Source organism: Hyperolius riggenbachi, chromosome 9 (genome assembly GCF_040937935.1).
Source record: "Hyperolius riggenbachi isolate aHypRig1 chromosome 9, aHypRig1.pri, whole genome shotgun sequence".
Taxonomy (NCBI): domain Eukaryota; kingdom Metazoa; phylum Chordata; class Amphibia; order Anura; family Hyperoliidae; genus Hyperolius; species Hyperolius riggenbachi.
The window spans coordinates 211,599,632-211,623,964 of NC_090654.1; the positions used below are offsets into that span (position 1 = coordinate 211,599,632).

General features: G+C 42.6%; 1 protein-coding gene across 1 annotated transcript in view; it reads right to left on the bottom strand.

The window, feature by feature from the left end:
* Nucleotides 1-1,212: 1,212 nt before the first annotated feature.
* LMOD3 (leiomodin 3) overlaps nucleotides 1,213-24,333 on the bottom strand; it is a 49,093-nt gene continuing 25,972 nt past the window's right edge. The window contains exons 2-3 of the mRNA XM_068253951.1: nucleotides 21,462-22,931; nucleotides 1,213-2,215 (exon numbers count right to left, since the gene is read on the bottom strand). Coding sequence (XP_068110052.1) covers nucleotides 2,174-2,215; nucleotides 21,462-22,931 — 1,512 coding nt within the window. The 3' untranslated portion in view covers nucleotides 1,213-2,173. The remainder of the gene's footprint in view (nucleotides 2,216-21,461; nucleotides 22,932-24,333) is intronic.

The window sequence follows — 24,333 nt, forward strand, 5'->3', positions numbered from 1 at the left end:
ACAACACCATGAAGTCCAAAGAACACACAAGACAGGTCAGGAATCAAGTTATTGAGAAATTTAAAGCAGGCTTAGGCTACAAAAAGATTTCCAAAGCCTTGAACATCCCAAGGAGCACTGTTCAAGCGATCATTCAGAAATGGAAAGAGTATGGCACAACTGTAAACCTACCAAGACAAGGCCGTCCACCTAAACTCACAGGCCGAACAAGGAGAGCGCTGATCAGAAATGCAGTCAAGAGGCCCATGGTGACTCTGGACGAGCTGCAGAGATCTACAGCTCAGGTGGGAGACTCTGTCCATAGGACAACTATTAGTCATGCACTGTACAAAGTTGGCCTTTATGGAAGAGTGGCAAGAAGAAAGGCAATGTTAACAGAAAGCATAAGAAGTCCCGTTTGCAGTTTGCCACAAGCCACGTGGGGGACACAGCAACCATGTGGAAGGAGGGGCTCTGGTCAGATGAGACCAAAATGGAACTTTTTGGCCAAAATGCAAAACGCTATGTGTAGGAGAAAACTAACACTGTACATCACTCTGAACACACCATCCCCACTGTCAAATACTGGTGGCAGCATCATGCTATGGGGGTGCTTCTCTTCAGCAGGGACAGGGAAGCTGGTCAGAGTTGATGGGAAGATGGATGGAGCCAAATACAGGGCAAACTTGGAAGAAAACCTCTTGGAGACTGCAAAAGACTTGAGACTGGGGCGGATGTTCACCTTCCAGCAGGACAATGACCCTAAACCTAAAGCCAAGGCAACAATGGAATGGTTTAAAACAAAACATATCTATGTGTTAGAATGGCCCAGTCAAAGTCCAGATCTAAATCCAATCGAGAATCTGTGGCAAGATCTGAAAACTGCTGTTCACAAAGGCTGTCCATCTAATGTGACTGAGCTGGAGCTGTTTTGCAAAGAAGAATGGGCAAAGATTTCAGTCTCTAGATGTGCAAAGCTGGTAGAGACATACCCTAAAAGACTGGCAGCTGTAATTGCAGCAAAAGGTGGATCTACAAAGTATTGACTCGGGGGGCCGAATAATTACGCACACCCCACTTTGCAGTTATTTATTTGTAAAAAAATGTTTGGAATGATGTATGATTTCAGATCCACTTCTCACATGTACATCACTTTGTATTGATCTTTCACGTGGAATTCCAATAAACTTGATGCATGTTTGTGGCAGTAATATGACAAAATGTGGAAAATTTCAAGGGGGCCGAATACTTTTGCAACCCACTGTATATCATATATTATATCATATTTTTTTCTCTCGCTTCAGTGTCTCTTCAGTGTTGCTCAGCGGATCGATCAGAAACAGCCTCATCAGTCTGCAGACAGACTGTACACACGCACTACTGTTGGGAGAATGACCGCCCAGCGGGAGGATCTGATGGACCCGTCGTTCTCTTTAGTAGTGCGTGTGTACGCACCTTTACAGTCATACTGCATCCTGAAAAAGAAACTTTCTACAGTATTATGTTTATTCACCCTTATCAGCTGCAAATAGTGATCAGAAGACAATGCTGGTAGCAATGTAGCATGTAGCTGATAAACTGCCAACAAAGTAAAACACAGTCTATTGACCTTTTTAATAACTATCTGGCAATTTCTTTATTTATAAAAGTTCTTATAGTATGACTAACCTATTGGAACAGAGGGGATAGTTTGACTTTAAGTAGATAATTGGCTTTTCATAAAGGATATTTTGTGTCTCATAAAGCATAGAGCAGGGACAACTTGCACATATCAAAGGCTGGTCCGAATCAATAGTCAACATATTCTCAAACCTGAGATTATTTCCGTACGCTGTAATCCATAAAAGGTTTGGTAGCATGTATTCTCTCAAGACAAAATTTGTGGAGCAATGCACATACACCTTCTTTAGGTATTCTTCTGGTCTTATGTGTACTTTCTAAATTATATCATTGCATACTCTGGGTCGCGTGCAACGTCCTCTCTACACGACTTGCTTTGATGGGAAGTGCTTTCTGTGAATAGGTTGCTGATGGATATATGTCAATGTTCCTCATTATTCACTTTACTCTTCCAATGTGCCATGTTGATCCCAAGTAACTACAGTAGCTCAATCTCCACATTGTCTGCTTAAGTCCAGCCAAAGCAATTTATGTACAGCCTAAATGTAACATTTTTCATTCAGTTGTGAAGATATTACAAGTCCAGAGGATATTCAAAGCCTTTAGGAGGTTGTACCTGCAAAGATAAATGAATGCCTTAGTTAAATATACTTCAGCCTTGTAAAAAAAAAAAATATTATTTAGTATTTTATAGCGCTAAAATTGTGTGTAGCGCTTTACAAAGTATTTACAGTCTTTATCGCTAACTGTCCCTCAGAGGAGCTCACAATCTAATACCTACCATCATAGTTTAGGGCCAATGTAGGTGGAGGCAAATTAACTTATCTGTATGATTTTGGGATGTTGGAGGAAACCAGAGTGCCCGGAGAAAACCCATACCGACACGGGTATAACATACAAAGTGCATGCAGATAGTGCCCTGGCTGGGATTTGAACCATGGACCCAGCACTACAAGGAGAGAGCGCTATCCACTACGCCACCATGCTACCCCAGTATTTTCCATATTAAAGTGAAATTAATATAATGCAAATATGGATGCTGCCATTTATTTAAAATACCTATTTCTGTAGCCATCAGTTTCACTTAGTAGGCAAGATTTATCATATCACAGGGTGAAAGTAATAACCAAACAGACAAATAATTTTTTTTTTATGTACGCCTTTCCAAACTTAATAGCATCCAGCGTGTACATCTTAGCAAAGGGCAAACACCCACCATACCTGTCTTTTTTTCAGCTGCTCCCCCCAAGACAAACACCCACTACAAATTTCCACCCACATCACTACAAATTCCCCAGTTATAGACACCATAAAGAATCCATGAGCAATGGACAATTTATATTAGTATTCAACAATTATAAATGGGCATAACGTTTAGCCCTTTGTAAACAAAAAGTATTTATCAGCCCTTATTCAATTCACTTTTTCTCCTAAGTTTATTCCTAGGAGATCATTCTTTTAGGCTAATTTCACACCAGGACGTTGCGTTAGAGGGGGCGTTAAGGTCGCATAACGTCCCCCTAACTCAACGCCTGGTGGTGCTGGATCTGGACGTCAGAGTGAGCCGCGTTGTGCAGCTCACTCTGGCGTCAGTCATGCCGTGATGCGCACTCTTGTGCGCATGCGGCATCACGTGGTCCCGCCGGCCAATCGCCGCACAGAGCGGCTGCTCCAGGAAGTAAACACTGCACGTCATAACGTGCAGTGCATATTAATTAGCCATGTGCCTGGCCGCTCTCCGCTCCTCCCCAACATTACTGAGCATGTGCAAGCAGTCTAACGCGGCTCAGCCGCGTCCAAAGTACTGCATGCAGTACGTTGTCTTGTGACGCAGCGTTACAATGTAACGCAACGTCCGCACTGTGAACAGCCCCATTGATTTTTCATTACTGTGCGGTGGGTTGCGTTACAGGCTGCTCTAACGTGCGCCTGTAACGTCCCACTGTGAAACCAGCCTTAATCTTCTGTTTAACCGCTTCAGGATCACATGTTTTTTCCCTTAAAAACCAAAACAATTTTCACATTTCAGCACTCCTCCCATTAATTCAGCGATAACTTTATTGTTACTTATCACACTGAAATGGTCTATATATTGTTTTTTTCTACACAAATTAGGCTTTCTTAGGGTGGTACTTTTTGCTATGAATTATTTTATTTTATATGCATTGTAAAGCCAATAATAAGGAAAAAAAATCATTATTTCTCAGTTTTCAGCCATTATGGTTTTAAAATAAAATGTGCTTTGATACATAAAACCCACACGTTTAATTTGCCCATTTGTCCCGGTTATTACAACTTTTCTGTTTCAAAATTTTTATTGAAGTTTTCCGAATACAATTTACAGAATACAACGTATAGACTTATACAGAACAGTTCAGACGGGTCAGGGGGTAGCGGGTATCCCCCAAGGTTCAAGTCGTCTCAGTATGCTAGCCCATGGCTTCATACATACTCTTCTGTAATGTCCACGGATGAGACTCTTATAATTGAATGTTATTCTGACCACGTTTATGCTGATTAGGCCGTGGCCCCTCCAACAGAAAAAGAAAAGGAGAAAATGGAGGGGGGGTAGAGGGGGGGAGGAGGGGTAAGAGAGGCAGACAGCGGGGAAGGGGTAAGGGGGTCAAGGTCTAGACTCCAGCCTTCACCGGGGGCTAGGGCCTACTCAGAAATACTGAAGTTGAAATACTGAAGTATTTGAAGTTGAGGCAATGTGATGGCTCCATGTATCCCAAATTTTATGAAACGCTTCAACCCTATCGTCCAATATGCTGGCCATCTGTTCCTGGACCATATACGCAGAAACTCTACATTTCATCTCTTCAAAGGAGACAAATTGGGTGCGCCAGGCGCGAGCCACTGTTTGGGAAGCCGCTCCCAAGATAAAGTGAGCCAGAGTATTCTGGGCTTTAGTGAGCTGGGCTATTTTACAATGTAAAAGCGCCGACCATGGGTCTTTAGTGACCTGCTTGCCGAATAACGTTTGAAACATTCTGTAGATCCTGGACCAGAATCTAGATATCATGGGGCATGCCCAGAAGATGTGCAACATGTCTCCTTTAGATTGGCAGCCTCGAAAACCGTGGCCCGATTCGTTCCCAGGAACATGTCGGAGCCTAGCAGGGACCCAATACCACCGGAGTAGGACTTTATAGGCCGATTCTACCAAGGCTAAATTCAAGGAGAGTTTAGGTACTGTGCTCCAAATCGCCTCCCATTCCTCTTTAGATTTAGTGGACCTCAAGTCAGACTCCCATCTGGCAACGTACGCATGACGAAACGACGGAGGCAGGTCATTGAGCTGTGCATATAGATCTGAAATGACCCCTGTGGCAAAGGGTTCTAGGGCACAGAGTCTCTCGAATCTAGTTAGGACAATTGGGAACTGAGCCTGCCGCGGGAAGAACGATTTCAACCAGTGTTTTAATTGAAGATATCGAAATTGTTCTTTGTTTGGAATTTGGTGTTTTCCTCTTAAGTCTTCCCAAGACAGTATTCCTGTACTATTAGTTAATGATTTAACTTGCTCTAGACCCTGTTCTCTCCACCAACTAAAGCTGCTCGGATTATCAAAAGCTGGGGTGAAGAGGGGGTTGTCAATAATGGATAGTAGAGGAAGGGTGGGCGACATCAAGTTTCTAGAGTAGCGCACTGCGTCCCACACTGACAAGCAGTGCCGTAGTAGAGCGCTCAAATTCTGGGGGCGAGATCGCCTATGTAGCCAGATGGGGGTCTGTACAGACTGGGGGGCAGCTGCCGGTATGTCGAATAGAGTCCACGACGGCATCTTAGAGCCTTTGTACAGGTCTATAAGGTGGGTTATTTGGGCTGCCTGATAATAGCTGGAAAGGTTCGGGACCCCCAGGCCACCATCTCTTTTATGAGCATACAGAGTCTGTTTGCAGACCCTTGGGCGGGAGTTATTCCAGATGAAATTGTTTAGTTTGCTCTGCAGCATTCTAAGAAAATGGGGGGGAACCCGGACTGGCATCAGCCTAAAATGATAAAGCAGCTTGGGGAGGAGCGACATCTTGATCGAATTGATCCGACCCAACCAGGCGAGGCCATAAGAGGACCACTGGGATAACACATGTGTTATTGCCCTAGCTAGGGGATAATAATTATGTTGAAATAGTGTATCATATGAGGCAGTTAGCTTAATTCCCAAATAGTCCAGTGCAGGGCCCGGCCCCGTGAAATGGTAGAGGGTTTTAAGGGATTGGCAGGCCTCTGGGGCTAAAGTGATGTTGAGTAATTTAGATTTTTTAGGGTTTATCTGAAGGCCAGAGACAATGGAGAACGTATTTAGAACCGACATGAGTTCTGGGATGGTGGTTTGGGGTTTAGTAATAAAAAGTAGCAGATCATCCGCAAATAGGTTTAATTTATGTTGGATACCCGCTAACCCCACCCCCGAGATTCCACCGTGCTGACGGATGGCTGCTGCTAAAGGCTCCATGGCCATAATGAAAAGAATGGGCGACAGGGGGCAACCCTGCCTGGTGCCCCTGTGAATTTTAAATAAAGGGGAAGAATGGCCCACATAATGTATACTGGCTGTTGGGTTGGAATATAAAATTTTTATCCAGGAGGTGAACGGGCCTCCCAAACCCCATTTGTCCAGCACCGCATATAGGTACTCCCATAAGACCTGGTCAAAAGCCTTATATATATATATCGAGAGAAAGACAAAGACCTGATATCTTCCTGGAGTGCAGTAGTTCAAAAATTTGCATTGCCCGTAGAGTGGCGTCAGAGGTCTGGCGACCCGGGACGAACCCCACCTGGTCTTTGTGAATAATATCTGCCAGGAATCTATTGACTCGAGAGGCTAGTATTTTACTTAATAGTTTGAGGTCTATGTTCAATAAGGATATCGGTCTAAATTGCTGAGGATCCAAAGGCTCTTGATCAGATTTAGGGAGCATCACTATATCAGCCTGCAAGGAGCTGGGATGAGGAGCCTGACCCTTTTTATATGCGTTGAAAAGCGGAACTAGAAGAGGGCTTAGCGCATTGGCAAACTTTTTGTAGAAAAGACCCGAAAACCCGTCTGGCCCTGGGGTTTTTGAGACCTTGAGAGATTTAATTGCCCCCAAAACCTCTGCTGGTGTGACGTCTCCACCCATTAATTCTAAAAAGTCTGGGGGGATCTGTGGGAGGTGAATGGAATCTAGGAAAGAGGAGATGTCTGCTGCCGGAGTGGGATCAGGGGGGGGCATAAAGCTTGCTCAGGAAGTCATGAAAGCCTTGTGTGATCTTGTGAGGATCCAGAGTTACCTGACCAGTGGGCAGGCGAACCGCTGTAGAGGGAGGCCTATAAACCCTGTGTTTTAATTTATTGGCTAGCAAAGTATTTGATTTGTTAGCCCACCGATAGTATTTGTTTTTCTGCTAACGTAAATACTTTTCAGCTGCCTCTGATAATTTAAGATCAAGCTGAGTGCGGAGGAGATCTCTTTCCTTTTTATGTGGGGTGGTAGGATTATCTTTCCAGGCAGTTTCAGCTTTATCTAATTTATCAGATAGATCTGCTATGTCTTTTTGTTTTTGTTTCTTTTTGTATGAGGCTAAGCCAATAATGCGCCCCCTGACCGTCACTTTCAGAGCCTCCCATAAAGTGATGGGCGAAGCAACAGATTCCCCATTTTCTTCCACAAACTCCTCCAGATAGGTTCGGATTTTGCCCAGGGAGTCTGGGTCAGAGAGTAGAGTGTCGTTCATGCGCCACTTAAAGTTAAATTTCCTGGGGGTTAGAGAGGTAAGCTGGATAAGTAATGGGCTATGGTCCGACCAAGTGACTGTAAGTATTTTAGCTTTACTTATATTGGGTAAAATTTGTTGGTGGAGGAAAAGGTGGTCTATCCGACAGAAGCTGTTGTGGGTATTGGAATAGAATGTGTAGTCCCGTGTGTGAGGATTGGCCTCTCTCCAGGCATCGTGGAGATTCTGGGAGCGGAACAGCGAGCTGATAGTTGTGGGGCACGGGGTGCCAGGGGTCTTGGGGGTGTTGGTTCTGTTAGTGGGCCGGGACCTGTCTAAAGCTTCATCAAGCACGGAGTTAGTGTCTCCACATAGAATGAGAGTGCCTTCTTTGTGGCTATTAATTACCTGAATTAGGTGAGTGAGAAAGCGCTCCTGAAAACTGTTCGGGGCATAATATGATACTATTGTGAGACTTTCGTCTCCCAGTGATCCTACTAAAAGCACGTATCTCCCAGTTGGGTCAGTTATGGATGTCTTACATTTAAAGGGGAGTCCCCTGCGAAACGCGATGGTCACCCCCCTCACCTTTTCTCTAGCCCTGGAATTATATGTCAGGGGGAAATTATAGCTAAGAAAGGAAGGGTGGGAGGAGACCGAGAACCTTGTCTCCTGCAAGCAGACGATGTCTGCTTTGCACGATTTATAATAGTTGAACGCTTTGGTTCTTTTTTGTGGGGCGGTAAACCCTTGCACGTTGTGGGAAATGATTGTAAGGCCCCTTACAACACTAGACATAGCCATGATACAGATCTGGTGCGAACAAAATGCTACTTACCACTCGTGAGGGTGGAGTCGGTGACCTTGAAGAGATAGGGGTCAGGGCGGGGGGGGGGGGGGGAAGAGGGGTGGGGAGGATAGTAGGGATTAGAAACACAGAGAAAAAGAAGGAAACATAACAGAGCGCATTCCCCTGGAAGGAGACCAAACAGGGGGATGCAAACCAATCTCAAAAGGTGGCTGACCCTGTGTTCAAAGAGCACAGGGGGAGCCAGGGTGCCGCCCAGCATTGCTAGGTGGCTAGCCAAAAAGTGTGGCGGGGGAACTAGTAGCCCCCTCCAGCTGCAAAGCTTAGTGTAATGGTATAAACCGTTGGAAAATGAAACCTGTCGCATAATAAACAGCTATATCTGAAACCGGCTCTACTACATAACAGAGCGCTTGGACACCGGTAGTAAACGAACCTGCATATATATGAGAGTTAGTGTGTTCTATATAAACATATGGCTATATCTGGCAAGTAAAGTCAACTAAGTGCATAACTTTCCTTCTATGAAGGGCTAATAACAGAACTGGATAATAGCCATTTAGGAAAAGTTAAGGTCAGGAGAGCCCTCCAGACCTACTGCTGAAGCCAAAGCTGGTGGTACACGCTGATCTCAGCCCGGGTCGGACATCCTAGAGGGCGAACCCCCGATCTCTCGTCGTCTGGAGGTGGTTCGGCGCGGCTTAACCGTCTCCCAAAGGGGTGCAGAGCGTGTGGAGGTTTGGCTGCGGGCAGGGGAGCTGACGGGCAAACACAAATGCAAAGCTTCGAATTTTTGCTGAGCCTCCTCTGGGGTAGTCACGATTACTTGTTTTTCTGGTAGGTGAATATCAGTTTGAAAGGGAACCCCCACTTGTATTTTATGCTGTGGGATATCAGGATTTGCAAGAAAGGCTTCATAGCACGTCTGCGCTGAATCGTGCAGGGAGCAAGATCCGTAAAAAGCTGATAGGTGTACCCTTGAAAAGTAAGGTTGTCCTTATCGCGTGCAGCCCGCAGCAAGGCCTCTTTGGTATTGTAAAAGGTGGGCTTTACTAGTACATCGTGGGGAGGACCATTAGGCTTAAGCGGGGTAAGAGCTCTGTGTATCCGATCGAACTCTAGTCTGTCGATCGGGATTGTTGGATCGAGTTCTTGGAAGAGAGCTGTTATGGTAGAATTGAGGTCGGTCACTGATTCCGGAACCCCTCGGATTCGAAGGTTGCAGCGTCTGGCCCGATTTTCAAAGTCCTCCATTTTTAGTTGGGCTGTCTGCATGTCTGTTTGGACTGACCCAATGTCCTTCTCATGGGCGTCTAGAACTACGGAGGCATTGTTCATTCTGCGTTCTAGTGCGTTGGTGCGGGCTCCCAGCTCCCTGAGCTCGTTTTTAAGTTGGCGGGTGATACGCGTGGAGGCCTCCTCTAATCTACGCTGGAGAATGAGTTCAAACTGCTCTAGCAGCAGTTTGTCCCGAGTCTCTATAACCCCGGTACCTTTGGCAGTAGTGGCTGGGCTCTGCTGGGCCTGGTCCGCCGGAGATGCGGAAACTGCGCTGCTTGCCTCAGAGGCTGATGTTGGGGACGAGGCGCGCTGTTGTCCAGGCGCCATCTTAGGTGTGCTGGCGGAGGGAGAGGCTGTCTGTTGTGCCTTGCCTTTGGAGGGATTACCTCGAGCAGCCGGGGATTGTTTCCGCTGTCCGCGCTCTTCGGGTTGGGAGGAGACGAAGCTGCCATCCTCGGATATTAGTGCCGGAGATACCGCTCGTGGTTGATCAAGCGCCATCCTGGTCCCCTTGCCGCGTGATGGGAGAGTCTGGCGTGCCTTGGTTTTGGGTGTTTTCCCGGAGCGCCGACCGCCCATCTATGCTCCGGAGCCTCTTAGGGATTCAGCTAAGTAGGAGAGCTGGCTAAAAATCGGTAGTGACAGGTGCGGTAAGGGCAAATGCAGCCGGACGGTGCAGAGCGAGGCTAACGAGCGTCCATCTGCCTCGGTTGCTGGCCACGCCCCCGTTATTACAACTTTTAAATAGTGTCCCTAGTACAATGCATGATGATAATATTTTATCTGGAAATAAAGGAGCATTTTTTCCATTTAGGGATTGTTAATACTATTTCCCTTATTACAAGACTTTTTTTTTGCAAAGTTAACAGTAATATACTCTCATGACATACATATTAGAAAAGTCCTTAAGGTAACTATTTATGTAATTTTTTTTTTTTAAATGATGTAATTTTTTTTCATTTTTTTTAACAAGTTAACATGTTTTATTTCTGTAACTGTGGGGTAGGGATGGAAGTAGTTAAAAATAATAAAATAAAATAAAACTAATAATATTTGTTTTAAGTAAAACAGTATAGTGGTATAATTAGGTGTATTTTTACTGTTTGACCACAAGATGGTGCTACTGAGACCCTGATTCTATTAATAGAACACAGAAGTGTCCTGTCTGAGAGCTTGCATCACCTTATCAAGCTCTCGGAAGACACAGGAACAGTGATCGGGATGGAGAATAGAAGATTCTCACATCCCGATCACAGAAGGAGGGGGCAGCGATGGTGGGGCAAAGGAAAACGGCGTGGGGATCGTGTAACGCTGCGGTAAGGTAACAGTATGCATATCTACCCCGCTGATCCGCACGTGAAGTCCCCTTGTTGCACTTGTGGTGAATGCTAGCTGCCTAGAATGTTACAGTAATTCATATTTAATGGTACTTTTCAGAGGTCATTGCTGGACCATATACAGTACTGAGATAATCCACGTGAGGTTCCAACCAGACTTTGGGCATGATTCACAAAGCTTTTTAACCTGTTTTCCTCTGTTTTCACCTTATCTATGTTACATTTTTAAGCTCCCAAAGAGCAATAATATAATATAATTAAGGTAAGAAAAGTAATATTGAAATGAAGTAAATCAGGAATAACTAACTTTGAGTGATTATTTTGCTTGTAAATTTAGGTTGTTTTTTATCAATTATGTGATAAATAAGTCATTAACCACTTCAGCCTTCAGTTGTCTTACACCTTATGCATCCAAGAAATTTTCACCTCCCATTCATTCGCCAATAACTTTATCACTACTTATCACAATGAATTGATCTATATCTTTTTTCCGCCACCAATTAGGCTTTCTTTGGGTGGTACATTTTGCTAAGAATTATTTTTTTCTAAATGCATTTAACAGGAATATTTAGAAAAAAATTGAAAAAATTCATTATTTGTCAGTTTTCGGCCATTATACCTTTAAAATAATACATGCTACCATAATTAAAACCCACGTACTTTATTTGCCCATTTGTCCTGGTTATTAAACCATTTAAATTATGTCCCTATCACAATGTATGGCGCCAATATTTTATTTGGAAATAAAGGTGCATTTTTTTTTGTTTTGAGTCCATCACTATTTACAAGCTTATAATTTAAAAAATATTAGTTGTATACCCTCTTCACATGCATATTAAAAAAAAATTCAGACCCTTAAGTAACTATTTATGGTTTTTTTTTGCTTTTTTAAATTGTAAATTTTTTATTTATTTTTTTCTTTAAAAATGTTATTTGTGTATATGTTGGGTGTGGGAGGTAAACAGTTAATTTTAAATGTAATGTATTGTGTTTATTCGTAATATAAATGTATGTGCATGTAGCTTTACTATTTGGCCACAAGATGGCCACAGTAAAATTTTGTTACTCTATCCTGTGAGCGAGCATGCTCGCTCACAGGAACTACAAGGAGGACGTGATATTTTTTTTTTCAGAAAGACCGCGGCCTCTAAAAAGAAGCCGTCGTTTTTTCTACCGTGGACTTAGATCGATGAATTGGAACAATGTTCCCATTCATTGATCTCTGGGCTACCTGGGGCGGCACGGGAGCGTGCTGGCGCGCGCACAGCAGTCTTTTGGACGTGAAAGTCACGTTCAAAACGCCAAAATGGTTAATGAGAAGTTTTGTGAATAGAGCCCATTGTTGTCCATACTTGAACCAAACAAGTAAGCCTTGATGCCTTGTCTGATTTTCAGTGAGTCGCAAAGATGCCCCTAGAATAGAGTTTCCCAATCCTGTCCTCAAGGCCCACCAACAGTAGATGTTTTGCAGAAAACCACAAACATGCACAGGTGAGTTAATTAGCATCTCAGCAAAGCTGATTAACTACCTCTGGATTTCCACAAAACATGCACTGTTGGTGGGCCTTGAGGACAGGGTTGGGGAACATTGCCCTAGTACACAGGTGTAATTACTGGGGGAGCAGTTCTTGCATCACAGGGGTCCCAGAGCTTTGTGGGCCCCCAACTTCTGTCCTCCCCCTTCAGATAGAGTGGCTGCCACTCCGGAGCAAGTGTTGTTGGGGCCACAATTGTTATGATGGGCCTCTTGGCCATAGGGGCTCACCACAGTAATAGGGGCTGTAAACATTCAAAGTTTTGCTAAGTCCCCACCCCACACACAACTCTTCCCATTAAATGACTGTGTCTTTGGGTATTAAAAAAGATACATCTGCTTCTCTTCATTATCTAATTATCTGACCGAGAAGATTGGTCTGTATACACAGAAAGGCACCCGGTAAAACAAGTTACTCTTTACTGAAGAAAAACATGCCGAGATATAATCACACACCACCATCAGGAAAATGCAGCTTACTTAGAACAGGGGAACATAGAGAATAAAGGAAATAACAATCCCATAAAGATCATCATGACATTTTGCACACAGTGACATCTTGTGGTTGTTTTACCATACCGTAGTAATAAGGTAATAATGCTGTTAAATCTCTAATGGATGGGGAGAAAGGTGAGCTTACAGAGCTGGTTATGCTGGGTGTAATGACTGGATGTACTAACTTTTTGGCAATGTGAGGAGACAAAAATAGAGACGGGAGCCCCCAATAGTGTATTATTGGTGATAAGATGGGAAAAGTAAGTTAATGAGAGAAATATACTCACAAACACGGGTTGCTGAGGATCAGGCAACCACTATAAGCGCATATGGGGATATTAGACCTGTCCCCACTCAGGTTAAGAAGTCGCTCTCTGTAGTAGAAAAAGGAGTGGGTGTCCACACCCATCCACCAGGTGGATAACAATATGTGATAACAACAGAGGCGCCAACAGGATAAAAGGAGAAACCGTATTAAAATCAATAAAACAGAGGGGGGGCAAGGGTGGACTTACCTCCCCAATATTCAAAACACAACCACTGTGATCAAATGGCAAAAACATTTAATCTGAACTCCAAGACAAAGAACAATTGCAACGCGTTTCGCGGGTCTCAAGCCCGCTTCCTCAGGCAAAAATACAAAAAACAAGGAGCAGCTGTAACAAACAGAGAAAATAAAATGAAATGAAATAGAAGAATAAAAATACGAAATACGTACAGTAAAAATGCGTCCAATAAAAAACGTCCAATAAAACGCATACAATGGAAATTGCAGTAGTGTCAAAGTAAACAATAAACAATTGATGAAATAAATATTACTGCAAGTATAAACGCGTCAATCATGTACATAAAACCAATTTAAGTGTGGCATGATCATCATATAAATATAAATAAAAATATAAACCATACAAAAAGAAAGTGTGGTGGTGACATGTGTTTATACATATACTATTCCCACTTGATAGGAGATGTAAGGGAGGGGGGGGGGGGGGTTCTATTTTTTCCTTAGGTGCCAAGTTGTTGTGCTATTGTATCCCTTATCGGGTTCACTATATACCTATATACCTGTTTTAAACACGTCACCACCACACTTTCTTTTTGTATAGTTTATATTTTTATTTATATTTATATGATGATCATGCCACACTTAAATTGGTTTTATGTACATGATTGACGCGTTTATACTTGCAGTAATATTTATTTCATCAATTGTTTATTGTTTACTCTGACACTACTGCAATTTCCATTGTATGCGTTTTATTGGACGTTTTTTATTGGACGCATTTTTACTGTACGTATTTCGTATTTTTATTTTTATTCTTCTATTTTATTTCATTTTATTTTCTCTGTTTGTTACAGCTGCTCCTTGTTTTTTGTATTTTTACCTGAGGAAGCGGGCTTGAGACCCGCGAAACGCGTTGCAATTGTTCTTTGTCTTGGAGTTCAGATTAAATGTTTTTGCCATTTGATCACAGTGGTTGTGTTTTGAATATTGGGGAGGTAAGTCCACCCTTGCCCCCCTCTGTTTTATTGATTTTAATACGGTTTCTCCTTTTATCCTGTTGGCGCCTCTGTTGTTATCACATAACTTTATTGCAAGATTGGCCAGACATGATTTCAGACTTTTTGGCACATAAGATATTTAATATAGGGTTTCTGCCTGAAGTTCAGCTTCCATGTATGTTCTGCATGAATCATAATCGTAATTTATTTCTCCAAGTAAAACGGTGGTTGTACCCCAAATTGGTTTTGGCACTACAGGGTCGGTGGTGGTACAATAGCATACAGTAACATACAGTGGTACAATAACAGAAGTATACTGCATTATGCATACATAAGATAGATACAGTAGCATACAGCAGTACAGTAAACAGCAGTATGGTGCAATATGCAGAAGATAGATACAATAGAGTTTATGATGTAAAGCATAGATAGAAAGATACCACTAAACAGCCAAGAAGAGAAGGAACCGGGCACCTGGTGAGTTGCAAATTCACCTATTTCATCCCCTCCAAAGACAGACACAAACACCAGGCAGCAGGCCTACAAAGCCGTGTCACAAGCTAAATCGCTCGCTTCCTCAGAGACCTGGTATTTGTGTCTGTCTTTGGAGGGAATTAAATAAATTGGTGAATTTGCAACTCAACTTGTGCTCGGTTCCTTCTCTTCCTGGCTGTTTATTGGAATTCTTAACTGGAGCCACAGTGAGTGATCACCTAAGATAACCCCCCCAAGAGTCTGCCATTCCAGTGTCTGGTGCTGATCATCATCTTTTGCTTCATTGAGTGATTATAGATAGAAAGATAAGGTGAAAGATGGACTCATGAGAAAGCCCGGGGGGGGGGGGTAATCTGCTGCCGTATATGATACGCTTCTGCAGTAATAACTGAATCAGATGCCCTTCAGTCTGACTACAGGGAAGAGAGAGAGGAGAGGAAAGGGATAGCGAGAAGGTAGAGAGTGAGAGAGAGAGACAAATAAAAGTTGAGTCCCCTTGGGGTGGCGGCAGAACCTGGCCGGTTTGTGCCCTGGCTGGCAGGCCTGAGGTCTCTCACTTTGTCACCCAGTCCATCAGGATTCATGAACTATAAATCCTGCACATCACCAGAAGTCATTTTTCCTCAATATTCGTGATTCAATTTACTAATATTTGGCTGATAACTAAATGGAGATGTAATTAGCTATAAGATGCATAACACACCAGGGAATTGTCGATTATGCTGTCAGCAGCATTGTGTTGCCAGACTATGAAGCTCAATCATCATACTGCCAGCTTCTCCCGCCATTTCACTAGCAGCCAAATTACAGCTTCTACTGCACTAAAAAAAAACACTCCTCAGTGTTTTATTACAGGTCTGTTGGACAACAGATATCTGTAACTAGCAAAGACACTGAAATAAAATGTCTGTTGAGTTGACCTAAATTCACCTAATCACCACTTTGCAGAATATATGTTAGGTGGGGTTTCTTGAATAGTGGTTCAATAAAACTGCATGCATTGTGAGGCTTTTAATAAAGCCTGTGCTTTTAGGCTCCATTCCCACTATGAACATTGCCATGGGATTATTCTTCAATCGCACTGCAATATTTACATAAGTTGCACTGAACTGTGCGGTGGCCGATTTGCGAACAAGTGACGAGACGCCGAAACCCCCGCCGCTGCCGCCAGAATGTATAAATGTATGTACAGTAGTGTGTGTATTTATACATTACCTGACCGACGTCAGCCTCCACGCGGTTTCCATCCATCTCCGGGTTCCGCATACATGCAGGCGGCGCATAGCATCTGACATCAGACACTATGCGCCCCTAGCGTGTATGCGGCTGTTACCCGGCGAGATGAACGGACACCGTGTGGGAGCTGCTACAGCACAGGTAATGTATAAATGCACACACTACATACATTTATAGATTTTGGGGGCAGCGGCGGGGAGGACGGGAATTCATGCTGAAATCGGACGGGAATCGGCCTTTAGTATATGGGCAGCTTCATCCAAGAGACAAATTTATCTCTAATCAGATTCGATTAGAGATAAATTTGTCTCTTTGTCAAATCTGCCTGCCCATAATCTTCTGATGTATGGCGACCTTTAATGTTGCTGTGATTAGGCAACTTTACCACTCCTACATTGCTACTACAAGGATGAAAAATGTTCACACAAAACCAAGGGATGTGGAGTGCCTGCCCAACTATTTGCTTGAGTCAAGCATGGTCACATGGGGGTCAGAGTGCATATGCAAATATCAAAACCCTGATATGCTGATATAAAGACTAGCTCATACGCCAGTGGTTTCTGTAGTAGCAATGCAGAAGTGGGGAGGTGTATGGTAAATCTTAGCATCCTGGCTTTGAACTAAAAGCTTTTGGGGGTCATACTGATTTTTGATTCTGGTATCATTAAAACATTATAAACCTTTTGAGCATCTTTCCTCTTAATGCCCTATCATTTAAAGAGAATCTCCATAAATTGTAATTGAGCTCAACATTAAATACGGATAACATTTGTAGTTTGGATCTTTTTAAATTAACTTCCAAAAGTTAACTGTTGCAGAATTGTAATGTTCCTCAAAGTGTGGATGGAATACAGAGTAATGTTGCATAAGATAATACAAAATTATGCGGAATTATCAACACTAAGCAGTAGAGTGGCATATTACAACAGGATAGCATGGCTATATGCTTAGGATATAATACTGTATTTCTAAGAGTGGTCACCACACTGAGTACATTTGAAATCGGCGCCGGTAGACTTGGGCGCAGGATACAGCAGTATATGGCTGATCCTGCTTCTTGCACAAGTTCGGGCCGTTTTAATTACAATTCCCCCTCCAGGCCGCCATGGATAGCGGGGGAATGAAATAGCTGGAGGCCGAATTATTGTGTTTTTTTAAGCAACCTCGGCTCCGTCTTCTGACGGAGCCGACGTTACTCACTGAGCGCTGCAATAGGAATGATTCCTATTGTAGTCTATGGAAGCGCCGACTGCGCCCAAATCTAGCAGCGCTGAAAAGCACTGCTCCGACCACACTCCAACACAATGATGTTATGCATGGGGAAATACAAGAATGTTCAAAACTATCTTTGCTGAAGCAGTTAAATCATTTATGGCAACACTAACATGAACATATCATCCATGTGAAATAAAACCCCAATAAATTTAAAGCAAACTTGCATGGAGGGAAAAAAATTACCTCAGTAGAGGGAAGCCTCTGGTTGAGGTTTCTCTGATTTTCCACCGCTGTTCGCTAAGACCCTCTTCTTCTTCAAGACCATTCTCCCACTCATGTAAGAGTATATTCATACAGTGCAGACCTCAGGATAGCCCCTGGCTGCACAGTAGCACAAACGCCACTTGGGACTCAGAGGAAAAGCTGTGCACCCGCAGATTAATTCTACTGTAAAGGCCATTCTTGTGTCTGTGCAGTATGGCCATACTCACACACGGACAGGATTGCGGCCATAAGAACATTTTCAACAAGCTCTTGTTGAAAATATTCAGAGGGTCCCAACACCGAAATAGTTCAATTGGATGGGGGAAGCATCTGGACTATCCAGAAGCTTTCCTCTACTGAGGTATCTGTCTTTCCCCCGTTTTTTTTCCGACAGGTACCCTTTAAATAAACTTAAAGGGAAAACAAGGTGGGAGTGATGTGGAGGGTTCCATATTTACTTCCTTTTAACCTCTTGAGCGTTACGCTGCTCAGGAGGTTTTAATTTGCTCAGGATTAATTAATTTGCTCACATGGCTGTAAAAGCTTTAGCTAGCACTAGGCTAGCTAGTAAAGGTGTCCGGCACCCCCTGATCCAGCCAGTTTATACATTACCCAGCTTGGATCCAGCTATCGGTGCAGCCTTCCCACACAGCTCCGGTCTTCACTATGGGGAGGATCGCACATGACGTCACCGATGTCATGACGTCATGCGCAAACCCAACCCTCTCCATAGAGAGACCAGAGCTGTGCAGGGAGGTTGTGCGATCACAGGATCCAAGCTGGGTAATGTATAAACAGGGGGATCGCAGGCCATCGGGGGTGCCGGACACCTTTACTAGCTAGCCTAGTGCTAGCTAAAGCTTTTACAGCCATGTGAGAAAATTAATTAATTCTGGGGGACTCCTGAGGATAGAGGGTGGTATGCCCGACACAGTGTCAGGCATACCGCCAAGGAGGTTAAACAATGCAAGTTGGCTGGCTGTCCCCCTGATCCGGTGTCTAATATTTTTTGCCATAGACCCTTAAAAAACATGCAGACCAGGAGCTCTTACTCAAGTCTGACTGGATTAACCAAATGCTTGTTTCAGGGTTGTGATTCAGATAGCACTGATGCCAGACTCCTGTCACTCCCTCTCCACCTACATTCACCTGTCTTACCCTTACCCCATGTAACTGTGTGAAAATGCATGGCTATGCCTGATTACTTGGGCAGTGCCTGGATCTAGTCTTTTGTACAGTTAATGCAAGTTAATCAAAGACATATAAGGATTTTCATAAATACTTTGTACAACTACACTGGGGAGAGCTGCAGCCACTTAATCAAACATTTAAAGCATTAGGGAGTCTCACCCAAGGACACCTTACTAGTTAGGTAGTGGTTTCAGCCAGGATACACACCCTAATCTCCTACAATAAAGGTGGTGGCCCTAACCAGTACACCATCCAGTTGGGAAAATCCTTATACATCGTTGATCGAATGAAAACTATACAGCGGGGTGCGAAAGTTGGCAACCTAGTTAATTGTCATCATTTTCCTGTATAAATCGTTGGTTGTTATGACAAAAAATGTCAGGTAAATATATCATATAAGAGACACACACAGTGATATTTGAGAAGTAAAATTAAGTTTATTGGATTTACAGAAAGTGTGCAATAATTGTTTAAACAAAATTAGGCAGGTGCATAAATGTGGGCACTGTTATTTTATTGATTCCAAAACCTTTAGAACTAATTATTGGAACTCAAATTGGCTTGGTAAGCTTAGTGACCCCTGACCTACATACACAGGTGAATCCAATTATGAGAAAAAGTATTTAAGGGTATTAATTTTAAGTTTCTCTCCTCTTTTTATTTTCTCTGAAGAGTAGCAACATGGGGGTCTCAAAACAACTCTCAAATGACCTGAAGACAAAGATTGTTCACCATTATGAATTAGGGGAAGGATACAGAAAGCTGTCTCAGAGATTTCAGCTGTCTGTTTCCACAGTTAGGAACATATTGAGGAAATGGAAGACCTCAGGCTCAGTTCAAGTTAAGGCTTGAAGTGGCAGACCAAGAGAAATCTCAGATAAACAGAAGTGATGAATGGTGAGAACAGTCAGAGTCAACCCACAGACCAGCACCAAAGACCTACAATATCATCTTGCTGCAGATGGAGTCACTGTGCATCATTCAACCATTTAGCGTACTTTACACAAGGAGATGCTGTATGGTAGAGTGATGCAGAGGAAGCCTTTTCTCTGCCCACAGCACAAACCGAGCCGCTTGAGGTATGCTAAAGCACATTTGGAAAAGGCAGCTTCATTTTAGAATAAGGTGCTGTGGACTGATGAAACTAAAATTGAGTTATTTGGGCATAACAAGGGGCGTTATGCATGGAGGAAAAACAACACAGCATTCCAAGAAAAACACCTGCTACCTACAGTAACATATGGTGGTGATTCCATCTTGCTGTGGGGCTGTGTGGCCAGTGCAGGGACTGGGAATCTTGTCAAAGTTGAGGAATGCATGGATTCTACTCAGTATCAGCAGATTCTGGAGACCAATGTCCAGGAATCAGTGACAAAAACTGAAGCTGCACCGGGGCTGGATCTTTCAACAAGACAATGACCCTAAACACTGCTCAAAATCCACTAAGGCATTCATGCAGAGTAACAAGTACAAAGTTCTGGAATGGCCATCTACGTCCCCAGACCTGATTATAATTGAAAATCTGTGGTGTGAGTTAAAGAGAGCTGTCCTTGCTCAGAAACCATAAAACCTGAATGAACTAGAGATGATTTGTACAGAGGAATGGTCCAAAATACCTTCAACCAGAATCCAGACTCTCATTGGAACCTACAGGAAGCATTTAGAGGCTGTAATTTCTGTAAACGGAGGATCTACTACATATTGATTTCATTTCTTTTTTGTGGTGCCTAAATTTATGCACCTGCCTAATTTTGTTTAAACAATTATTGAGCACTTTCTGTAAATCCAATAAACTTCATTTCACTTCTCAAATATCACTGTGTGTGTCTCCTATATGATATATTTAACTGACAATTTTTGTCGTAACAACCAACAATTTATACAGGAAAATCATGATTAACAAGGTTGCTCAAAGTTTCGCACCCCACTGTATGTTGGCCACATGAGTGAAGTTCTTGTTGGTTTTAGAATAAATTATTTAACTGCTTCATCAAAGACAATCTTAAACATTCTTGTGTTTACCAATGTGGAACAACATGGCTATATAGGCAGGCATATGGCAAATAAAGTTTAATGTCAATAAAAGTCAGGTCACACATTTTAGATATGCCAACAAAGAAAGTGGTTCTTCACAGTTAGATTGGCTAAAATGTTGGATATCATACCACAGGGAGTCATCTTGGCAAATTCTAAACCTGCATTTAAAAAGCATTTGGAAGCTTTCTCTACTTTGTAGAAAGTCCACAGTTACGGTATGACTGCTATTGCTAAATGTAGCATTTAAATAGGGGTTGTGATGTTTTGTTGACTTTGAAGGACATCAACAGCCACAACAGCTAGATGTAAGAAGATATTACTTTGATCCAGTCAAGGAGATGATTTATGATGTTGAACTTGATGGACACATGTCTTTATCAATCTAGTTAACTATGTAACTATGTAACCTGTCTGACTATATCCATGGAAAACAATTAGATCTCCTCAAATGCTGGAATGACAGTTCCAGACACAATGAAATGGGAAGTTTGGCTGGGAGCTTCAGATAACAGATTGAGACATTTCTGCTTGGAAGAAATTGCATGTCATTTTTAACACACCAGCAAGCAGTAGAAAATTCCAACCCACTCGCCAACATTTTGGAGATTCACCTGCCTCTCAAATGGCTAGAGGGACACTTTGGGCAATACTAAAGGAAAAAAAACCTGCGGCTTTGAAGGATAACAAAAATATACAAATATATAATTTCTGAAAATGTTATTCTGATTAAGTAATAAAACCCTTTTAAGATTAAATGACTCACCGGTTTAAGATAAGCCACATTGGCGTGGCGAATATCTTTTAAAAGGTCGTCCCTTGGCGTTGATTCAACAAGAGGTGGTGGCCGGTTTCTTGGCACTGGCTTGAGAGTTTTTATTACATCCCTGAGATTGGTTTTCTCTGACAGCTCTGAATCTTGAGATGTACTCGACTTGGGTGTTGCTCTCTTGAGTTGTATCATATCTCTCAGACTGGCTTTATCTGCTTCTTCTCTTAACTTTTGGGCAATGGATTTTGGTTGGAACTTTTTGAGTTTCACTTCTTTGAAGGGTGGGGGTTCATCATCACTACCTTTGTTTTCCAAGTTAAATAATGGCTTGTTTTGTTTGCTTTTTCTGAGTGGTGGCACTGGAATCTGAGACTCTTCAGGAATTGGCGGCATCCTTGAGTTAGGAGCTGGTGAAGGTTGATTATTCACAGGTGGTGGTTGATTAATCATTGCCCAGAGCTGTGGAGGAATACCCAGCTCCAGTCCATTCTCCAGCATAGCAATTATTTCATCTTCATCTCTTATTTGCTGTTGTTTTTGCTCCTCTTTCCTTTTCTGCCTTTGTTTGTCTTGGTTTCTTGTGAGCAAGTTGGTAACCACCATTCTAGGACCAGGCAGCTCAAAATGGTACCCCATCTTCAGCAAAGTGTTATTGGCCTTTAGAAGCCTTGAGATTTCCATCTCTGCATGGTGGCCCAACATATGTCTCTGATTGTGAAATCTCAGCTCGGTTAAATACTCATTGAACTGAAGACACCTCATAATGGCCACAATGCCTTTTCCCGTTATAAAATTAGATTCAATATTCAGGGTGGTGATGCTTCTGTTTTCACGCAACATATTTGCTAAGGTGAAGGCAATATTCTCATCGGCTCCAACATTTGCCATGCTAAATGTCTTTACATGCTTGTTCTTCTTCAGTGCATTGACAAAATCAACTATCATTTCCTTTGGAATATTCTCAATGTTGTTCAAGTTGACCTCTGTTACATTTGGATCGTTTTTCCGGATGTTGTTCAACGTTCTGTCCAAGTCGGTTTGGTTGCCAGAAGGTCTTGCAGTCATCTTAATAAAGCTGGAGTCAATGGCCAGTTTCTTCGGAATATTTAATTTGGAGATCTTCCCTACTGGTTTAGTGTCTTCAGTTTTTTCTTCCTGTTCATTGTTTGTAACTGGAGTGCTGTTATCAGGCTGTCTGAGCACTGACTCATTCCCTTCCACATCTTCAGTTAATTTTTGGCCATAATCAACTACTGCAGTTTCAATTTCTTTCTCCATTATTGGATCCTGTTCTGAATTTGAGACCACTGGCACATCTTCTTTCTCATCTTTTTCAATGACTTCCTGACTGTCTGGCTCAGAAACCTCTTCCGATACTCCATTTGTAGCTTCTTCTGTTTGGGTTTCTTCCACCGTATTCTCCTTGCTTTTTGACTTCTCTTGCTCAGCCCTGGCAGTTACTCTCTAACCAGTAAAAAAAAGAAAAAAAAAGAAGAATTATAAATCTATCGGAATCAGATCTGAAGCTTTAAACAAGTAAATGTATTATGTTCTGGGGGTCCACCTACTGACTTGACTGGCAAGATTTATAAGCAGAAAATCATCTTAGGTTGCTCCTGTGTTGTATTGTAATATGATAGCCTTCCGTGAAGGTGATACGTTTAACATCAAAATACCATTTCTGTCATTTTAAAAGATTTAGGCTGGGTTCACACACTAAACTTTTTTTGTGTGCAATTTTTTGTGTTCAATTTTGCATTTGTATGCAAACTTTGTGCACTTTTTTTAACTGCAGCTAAAAGGCTGTTTTTTTTCTGCAGAAAATTTGGATGCAAAAATTCTCACAACGGATGTCAAATGTAATGTTATTGACTTGCAATAGATATGCAATTTCACAAAAATGGAAATTGCACACAAATTCTGACATATGTGAAGGGTGCCTTAACTACTTAAAGACTGCCTCGCGCCAATGGGTGTGGCCGCGGCGGCAGCCCCAGGACCGCCTAACGTCAATTGGCGTCAAGTCCTGGGCTGCAGTTACAGATAGTATCATATTGGCCTCGATTCAGTGTTACCGAACGCTTTTTAATGTAGCACTATCATTTTGCGGCAGTTAGTATTCATGAACGACATCGCATGTCAATATTGTGCGCGTGGTGTTCTGGCGGTAATAGTGCGGTAATTGTGCAGTACATTTTCCGAAACTAGTATTCAAGAAGCAGAAAGGGGGCGTGTCAGGGCGGTAAATTCCGAGTGCAATGTCGCACGCACTGCCCTGTCGTTATTTATGTTTCTGCTGTCGGTGTATTTAACGGGAACCTGAACTGAGTTAATTTATTTCAAATAAACTCATGATGTAGCTGCAAATGAATATTACATACTAACCTCGCCGTCAGTTCCTCTCGGAAACTCACCTTTTCTTCTTACAGTGATCCCTTCCAGTTCTAACAAGATTATCAGAACTGAAATATACCAGTTTCTGTCAGTTATATAACAGCTGCTGTCAGTAACAACTGAATGTGTAAGGTTATGTCCATGTTTCTATGTGGTTTAAGTGGGCAATATTACAGTTTAAAAGTGTGCTGACCAGAGAGCTGTTATGGGGTAATGGCTATTTTTTTTGATGTCACGTTTGTTTATTTTCACTTTTCATGTTCAGTTCAGTTTCTCTTTACTTTAAATTGCCCACAATGCACCATCCTTACCCACAATGCACTTTCAAAATGGCTTGTATTCGCTAAAAGATCGCTAGTGTTGATATTTACCGCATCATTACCGAACACTAGCGATCTTTTAATGAACAACCGTCGACAACTAAAAAAAATTGCTGACTACTACTAAGCATTCTGTAAATTTCGCATGCAGT